Here is an 8,719-nt window from a genome sequence, read left to right on the forward strand (position 1 = left end):
ATAGAGTAAATTACACTTTTCGTTCTTAAAGTTGGCACGTTTTTTACTTTTCATCCCTAAAGTTTAAAAATTACAATTTTGACCTTAAAGTTGACCAATTTTTTCAATAACCGTCCCTCGCCAAACGTCGTTAAGTTTCAGCGGTTAAGTAGGTCACGTGCAACACACGTGAGGGACTGAAAGTGCAAAAAATTACAAGTTCAAGGACGAAAACTGAAATTTACTTTTCTGTTCAACTTCTCCGGCTGACTTTCGTCGGAAAACTTGAAATGTCGATATCTCACTCGTTTCTTCGAATTAGACCACGAAACCACCACCAAACTTCTCAAAATTAATTTCCGCACGAATCCTAACAAAAGTTGATCACCTTCAAACACCATACAAACCATCCCCACCTTTGATTTCCATCATACGAGCACCACCTAGCTTTCAACACCCCACGGTTCACCTAGATTTCCATCATACAAGAGGTGGTCGAGTGGTGGTGAACAGTTTGTGGGGTGGTGGTGAACCGTGGGGTGTTGAAAGCTAGGTGGTGCTCGTATGATGGAAATCAAAGGTGGGGATGGTTTGTATGGTGTTTGAAGGTGATCAACTTTTGTTAGGATTCGTGCGGAAATTAATTTTGAGAAGTTTGGTGGTGGTTTCGTGGTCTAATTCGAATAAACGAGTGAGATATCGACATTTCAAGTTTTCCGGCGAGTTTTCCGACAAAAGTCAGCCGGAGAAGATGAACAGAAAAGTAAATTTCAGTTTTCGTCCTTGAACTTGTAATTTTTTGCACTTTCAGTCCCTCACGTGTGTTGCACGTGACCTACTTAACCGCTGAAACTTAACGACGTTTGGCGAGGGACGGTTATTGAATAAATTGGCCAACTTTAGGGTCAAAATTGTAATTTTTAAACTTTAGGGATAAAAAGTGAAAAACGTGCCAACTTTAGAGACGAAAAGTGTAATTTACTCTTCTTTATATATATTTCTAAAAAGAAGACTAGATATAGATGGTGTATGTATGTATGTATGTATGTATGGATTGAATTTGAGGTTATCATCACAAATGGTCCTTGAGGTTAGTAATTGGACGAATGTACCCTCATGTGGAGACTTAACCAAGCAAATGTAATGGTCGTAAGTGAAAAGGGCGGTCGGTGATACAAAATGCAACCTGAGGGATGGGCGCTGACACAAATAAACCATAGGCGTTAAGACTCAAATCTGGACAACTATAGGACAATTTGTGACATTAACTCAATGATTTAAAAAAAGACATTGCAGGGTCAAATATCCAAAAAAAAAAAAAGGAGACTACTTGGGCCAATATATATTAAATATGGAGTATGGGTTAAGGTCTCATTGTCTCATATATATTTATAATCATAATAGAATAAAGAAATTTAGTTGTTAGACTTTAAATAGCTTTGTGTTCATATGGACGTTGACCTTGTATATAAATTCATGGAATTCATAGTTTTAATTGGATCACATCTCAGGGGGCCTTTCAACTTTGTTTTATAGTTCTTTCATTCATACATTCTTACACAATAATAACAATATATAATCATTCATTCTGATCGACGCAAAGGTATTATCATCAGCTGCACTATAATTTAGTCATTGTAGCAATGCAGGCACAATATGGGTTTTAATCATTAATGGTATATGCATTACTATACGCAGATGACGTCGAATAAAGCAGCAGGACCATCCACAGGTACACCATCATCCCCAGTCATCACTGAGGATAAACAACAGCCGGATACCAATACCCCGGCTCCTGCTATTGCTAAAGTCAAAAGACAACTACCGAATCTACCTCTTCGATTTCTGCTTACAGGTAATTTATTTTTTCTGCTATATACTTGCAAATCCAGAATGTGTTTTTTTATTTAGAGGTTCATATCCTACACCAACACCACATTTAGTAGTGATATATTTATTTACGGACTAGTGTCTTCTTTTACTTACAGCTTCAAATTTTACACCACGTTGGTTTTAGTGTGTACTCTGTATGAGTGGTGGATCTAGGAATCCTAGAAGTTGGGGGATAAAACTTTTTTTACCTTACTAAAAAAGCAAAAAGTTTCAATTGGGTTGTTTTTTGTTCTTTGGGCTGAGTTCTTTTTTGTTTTTTTGGTTGATTTCAACTTTTCAAGTAAAGAATCTATTCAATTTCTCAAGTTTGGGTTGACTTAACCTACTTGGGATGGGATCGGTCTTCCCAACCTCAACATTACTTGTTTTCTGTGTTCCAAAATAAGTGTTAATGGAAAATGAGATATCCTCTTGAAAATCAACCTAATAATCCTTATGATAACTTGATTACATGACTAGTGTAATTCATTATGTCTTTCTTAATTCATCATTTTTTGCCATGTGTCATGATCAAGTTGTTACTAGGATTATTAAGCTAATTTTTTAGAAGGATATATCATTTCCCGTTTGTTTAATTACAAGGCTCTTTGGTGTTTCTTTTTTTTTGTGTGGCAAATTAGTGTTTTCTTTTGAATTTTTTTTACAAATTTAGGCGTTGAAAAAAAACGTTTGTACGGTGTACCTGGCTTTGCCAGAGAGATTAAAGGCTGGAGTTCCCACCTCCGGCCTTTTCATGTGGCAATGCATTCACATATAGTGCATTAAATTGCTGGTTATCTACATTAATGTGCATTAATGAAGGCCGAAGATGGGAATTCCGGTCTTTCATCAGTTTGTCAGAGCCCGACGTTGGTAACGTCAAGTATACCGATTTTACAAGTTATTTTAACCCCGTATTTACAAACTCCTTCCAAAAACCCCACTTTTCCAAAAGGTTATTGTTTGGTTTAACTTACACGGAGTATTTGGGTTTATTGGTTTATTCAAACTTTAAAAAGTCTATTAGCTCTAAAATTAGAGTATGAAGTAGGCAATGTCTCTTTTCCCATCCCACCATAAACACGCCGCTTTTATCCATGCTATTCATCATTCCAATCCAAACCACCCCGGACACCCTTATTTACTCCTGCCCAAATCATCTTTGGGATGAAGCTCGATGCTGGACTCCGACACCGAAGCATACTATGGGCTTAAATAAGTAATAAGCTCAAAAGATAGACCAACAAGCTATTGGAATGAAGTTCATCGCTTTTGAACATTTAGTATAAAACTGGTAAGCCCAAAAAATAAGGTTAGTCAAACATCCCTTAAAAGATCATTTATATCAAATCGAATTTTTTAAAAAGTATTTTAGTCCACTTGATGATTCTTGGCACATGCCAATAAAGCACATGAATACTACGGTGGATCATTCCACAAAGTTTATACAAAGCACATTTTGTCAATTTAGAAGGTAGGTGCGGCTCCAAACATAAATTTAGAGATATATGGATTATGTTGCAGATTGGTCAAAGTGTCAAACAGTGCAAATGATATCCATAAACCGATGATAATCTATAAACCTCATCCGTTTACCGATTATCCTCCGTGTTGTTTGACCAGTATGCCAAGAAGATTTTGATTCTTATTTGCTGAAAACATTTTAATCCTCAAAATTTCTCATATATACACAACAAGCTCTAGGCCCTTTTTTATACTCTGTCAGCAGAATAGCTTACGCCAAAATCGCTATAGAATATGCTTGGTATTAACGTGTGAAACCAAATTGAAAGATTCAAGATGTCCGTATTCATTGAGGTTGATGCTTACTAACTATTTGCATTGGTAATACTACTGTAAAGGACCCCGAGCAAGTTACATCCGGATGGGCGTCCCTCTTTATGAAGCTTCGATAAACTGTGACTGGGATGCTGCTAAAATAATTCTTGACAAATTCCCACACTTGGTAAGATATAGCATCACTGAAAATGGAGAAACTGCACTTCATGTTGCAGCATCTGCAAAAGTACCCAAACTGGGGGTAGTGTTTGTAAAAAATCTAGTGGAATTGATGAATGAGGACGACTTGGTACTTGAAAATGAAAATTTCAACACTGCCCTCTATTTGGCATCTGCTGCTGGAAACCTGGAAACGATTCAGATTATGGTAGAAAAAAACAGGGACTTGGTAACAATCCCTGGTGCAGGAAGAAAGATGTTGCCACTATATGCGGCTGCCTTGTTTGGATATTATAAAGTAGTCGAGTATCTTTTTGAAATGTCCAATGACTTGTGTGATGCTGATGGTTGGAATAATGAGAATCGTGGCTGGCTTCTTGAGAAATGCGTGGAGAATGACATGTTGGGTAAGCATTTTAGTTTTTTTTGTTATTGCACCTTCACATTTTAGATTTTTGTTGTTTATCGTAATCTGTTTGTATGCACCCTCTCTCTCTTCCTCGTTTAGATTAGGAATTTGGGAGATTGTATAGAGTCTAGGCACAAAACTTAGTCTACTACTTGTAGAATTGAAGTATTCAACCTAATAATTATGAGAGTAATTTATAGGGATGGTACATGTGGTTTGTTTAATATTACATGTATCATACCTACATTTCAAAAGTTGGATCTTCTCCAAGCTTTACAATGAATTTCTTATACATCTATACTACTTAATACTAGTCATGTGTCTGCACGATGTGACGGTATGGTGGTGGTGGCGGCGACGGCTAGTGGTGACACCGCCGGGTGGTTGTGGCGGTGATGGCGGCGACGGCGGTGGCGGTAACGGTGTGATTATAAGTTTAAAAGCATTTGATGTTAATGGGGATAATATAGTTATTTTAAGGGTTGGGAGAATTATATTGTAAATAATTTTATTAAGGTTATTATAGGCATATTATGTGAAATATTCAAATTAGTGAATAAAAGAGAGGGGTAGTTTGGCTAGATCAAGTTTTTTTTTGAGAAGATGGGAGGTGTCCAATGCTTTATAAGGTAGTATAGATAGATATAGATAGTTCTACGCTCCCAATGTTGAAAGTTTCATTTTTTGTATATACGATATTACCATTCTAGTCTTAATGATTACACCATCAATCTTTTATCTTCTAAAATATTTCTACTACCCCTTTACATCAAATACCCTTACACCAATTACCCACACCAGTCAAAGCCGCCACCATAACCAAGAGTCGCCCCCACCACCACCATCAGTTGCCGCCACCACACCGCCATCGCATTTGGCGGGTACCCTTCTAGTACAACTTAAGTTATGTCCAATACTTTATGTAAAAGGAAAATCTTTATATATTGTTTTCCTTTTGATGTTTTTCTTTGTTATAAAATTTCCCATAACAAAGTTGAATATCCGTTTTAGATATCGCACTAAAGATCGTGAAACTGTATCCCAAGCTTAATAGTGGGAATGTACTCGCACTTCTAGCTCGAAAGCCTGAAGCATTTCGTGAAACACCATCTACTATTAAGGGGAAAGTGGTCAAGCTGGGTAATTATCTCTACTCCAAGATCTTTAGTACAAATCAAGCATCTGAGAATAAGAACTCAAAACTTGGTAACGTGGGTGCACCTGAAAATTTGGATCAAGCATCTGAAAATAAGAACTCAAAACCTGGTAGTGTAAGTGCACCTGAAAAATTGGATCAAGCATCTGAAAATAAGAACTCAAAACCTGGTAGTGTGGGTGCGCCTAAAAAGTTGGATCAAAAGACAGAAGCATCTTCAGCAAAAAAATCTAATATCATTAACTCGAGCAAGAATCGCATTTCCTTGACGTTTGTTATGCATCAGCTATCTGGAAAAAAGCATCCAAAAGCTGTAGATGTGGGTGGAAAGCCTGAAGCATCCAACAAAACCAAAGCTATTGTCATTTGGAAAACCGTCAAGTCAGGTAAACATCTCTACGTACACATCAAACTTGCAAGAATATACCTCCATTATGGCTACACAGATCCAAACTCGATATTCGTTAAAAAGGAATACTGTAATACCCAAAATTTTCAGTGTGCGAGTTCTTTAGGTTTAAACTCATGTGAGATCAATGAGATCAAAACCTTCACAAAATGTATGTGAAATTTTACCATTAAATGAGATTGGTTTATCTCTTTTAATATTTTTGCAAAACAAATCTTTATTTTAGCATAAGTATCTTATGACAATGTAGTTATTGCAAAATATAAAAAGATACAGTGATTTTGTAAATGCGGGAGGAAGGACTCAAACCCACATCGAATCCTTTTTATATATAATCTATAACATGGATTCATCAAGTAGAAACCTTTTCAAATTTAAAATCAGTGTATATAGTAACCCTTCTTAATTCATCAACCAAATTACTAGCAATCCATATATCATGTAATTTTACTCTTTTGAAGATTGGCATCCTGAATTTGGCTTCTTTTCTTGTTGTTGCTTTCAGTCTTTGGATTTGGTGGTTCAAAGGTGAAAGCTCCTGCAAAAGAAAGCATAGCATTGCAACTGCTAAAAATCATTTGGAAAGATATAGCAAAAAAGCCCAAGAATGAAATTGATAGAATACTCAGAGGTCCACCAGACTCGAATAAGCAAGACAAGTCAGCTCCTGGAAGAGTTGTTCAAGTTGTGAAACTACAAAAACTCATTTCGGATCATATTAAGGCAGTGGATAACATAATCAAACAGCAATCAAATACTTCAGAATTAAAAAGCCTCATTCTCGAAAGTCTTGCGAAAATGCATGATGAAACCCAAAGCATAATCAAAGCAGCCCCAGAGTCAATAAAGCAAGACAACAAGCCAATTTCTGGTAAGGCAGATCAAGCTCTGGAACTGCAAAAGCTTATTTCTGAAAATATAGTGAACATGCATGACGAAATTCAGAAAATAAATGAGATAACTGTAAATGTAAAGGAAAATCAAGAAGCTATTCAACTAAAAAGACTGCAAAAAATCATTTCGGTCCTTATTGAAAATATGAAAACAGAAAGCCAGAAAATAATCAGAAGACCTGCAAAGCAAACATACTCTTCGCGGGTAGTTTTTATTGCTGCCGAAAAGGGAAATACTGATTTTTTGATTGAGCTCATCCGTCAATATCCTGATCTCATTTGGAAGGTAAATGATAATAATCAAAGCATATTTCACATTGCGGTCAAACATCGTAACGCGGGTATCTACAACCTACTGTACGAGATAGGTGCGATGAAAGATATGATAACTCCTCTCCGAGATCCAAAGGAGAACAATATGTTGCACTTGGTTGGGCAGATGGCGAAGGAAAATCAACTCAAGGATGTGTCAGGAGTTGCTTTACAGATGCAACGAGAATTATTATGGTTCAAGGTACATACATATTTATAATTCTCTCCAAGAATCTAATATTCTCTTTTCTTTACACAATGAGCATAAACATATAGTATTCAATAACTGTTAAGGTTTTTTTGTGCTGCAGGAAGTGTGCAACATGATACCTCCTTCTTATAGAGAACGGAAGAACGAAGATGGTCTGACACCACATAAGTTGTTCACTAACGAACACAAAGATCTTGTTTTAAAAGGCGAGGAGTGGATGAAAGTAACGGCTAGTCAATGTATGGTTGTTGCAGCACTTATTGCAACCATAGTATTTGCTGCAGCCTTTACAATTCCGGGTGGATATGACCAGAACAGTGGTCTGCCTATGTTTCAGTCAAAAGCAACCCTTATGGTTTTTGTTGTCGCAGATGCCATTTCTCTATTCTCCTCTTCAGCTTCAATTCTCATGTTCTTAGCTATCCTCACGTCTCGTTATGCTGAAAGTGATTTCTTGGAATCATTACCCACAAAGCTCATGTTCGGTCTCTTAACTCTTTTCTTGTCGATAACAACAATGACAGTAGCTTTTAGTGTCAGTTTTTTCATACTATACCATAAGGGATTATTATGGATACCAATCCTTATCGGCGTATTTGCTGTGTTGCCGGTCATCCTATACATGTTTTTACAATCTTCCTTGTTTTTTGATGTAATTCGGTCAACATATGGCTCTAGGTACCTCTTTAAGCCCAAAAAACGAGTTCTTTATTATTCAAACCCCAAGGTCTGAGTCTGATAACTATTGCTGTTTTTGATTGTGTTGTAATGTAATGGGTTTGTTTCAAGAGAGCTCTTTGTAAAATGGTTGTAAGTTACATGTACATGACAATATATATGTTTTAAAGATGTACTCGTATATGTTATGTTAGCATTGTTGTTTCTTGTTGCTCTCAGAATCACTAAATCTAGCTACATGTACCTCTCTTTTTACTAACCACCCTACAATCTCAAGTCCGAGCTTACATCCTTACTTCCTTAGCGATCTAGCTCGATTATTGATGGTGAGAATGTGAGATCGTGATTAAGATGGCCATTTCGATAATGGAAAATCATAGACTGATGAACTATGCAAAGCCAGGTGTCCATAACCCATGTGTGTCCCTCTTTGGTCTGATTGACCTCCCAATCCCATCTCCAGATAAACCTGTGCAGCAAAGAAATTTTTTGGTGAACCGTCGCCATCATCTGGAAAACAACCCGCATAACAATTAACATGTCTAATCCGCCTCTTTTATGAAGCAACTTAACTTGAGTGCAAGAAATCTTTGGGGTCGTTAGAAGCTAGATCCATCCCATAATAACTTTTTTTTAAGCTGTTGAGCTTGTTGCGACCAATGAGTGGATTTGAAACGAGAAGGCAATTTTGATTGACGAATTTTCATATAGGATTAATAAGACCACCCCACCCCCCCCCCCCCCCCCCCCCCCCCGGATAAAAGGGGAGGGTGATTGAGGTGGGGATAGCAAAAATACCCGTACTCAATGGGAACCCTATACCCAAATCCGATTGATCGGG

The 8,719-nt window shown here is 37.1% G+C and overlaps 1 protein-coding gene across 1 annotated transcript; it reads left to right on the forward strand.

Moving 5' to 3' along the window:
- The first annotated feature begins 1,421 nt into the window (after positions 1-1,421).
- On the forward strand, positions 1,422-8,071 carry LOC122603836. Its single transcript, XM_043776659.1, has 6 exons — positions 1,422-1,582; positions 1,678-1,834; positions 3,714-4,217; positions 5,231-5,761; positions 6,290-7,191; positions 7,301-8,071. Exons 2-6 carry the CDS (start codon positions 1,678-1,680, stop codon positions 7,931-7,933), a joined length of 2,727 nt encoding a protein of 908 aa, XP_043632594.1. The 5' UTR covers positions 1,422-1,582; the 3' UTR covers positions 7,934-8,071.
- Positions 8,072-8,719: the final 648 nt, after the last annotated feature.

This window comes from Erigeron canadensis, chromosome 6 (genome assembly GCF_010389155.1).
Source record: "Erigeron canadensis isolate Cc75 chromosome 6, C_canadensis_v1, whole genome shotgun sequence".
Taxonomy (NCBI): Eukaryota; Viridiplantae; Streptophyta; class Magnoliopsida; order Asterales; family Asteraceae; genus Erigeron; species Erigeron canadensis.

Bases quoted from the DNA above. Each gene is read 5' to 3' on its own strand.
- LOC122603836 (XM_043776659.1), top strand. From the start codon at position 1,678: ATGACGTCGAATAAAGCAGCAGGACCATCCACAGGTACACCATCATCC. The intron at 1,835-3,713 runs GTAATTTATTTT...ACTACTGTAAAG, and splicing joins TCTTCGATTTCTGCTTACAG to GACCCCGAGCAAGTTACATC. The intron at 7,192-7,300 runs GTACATACATAT...TTTGTGCTGCAG, and splicing joins GAGAATTATTATGGTTCAAG to GAAGTGTGCAACATGATACC.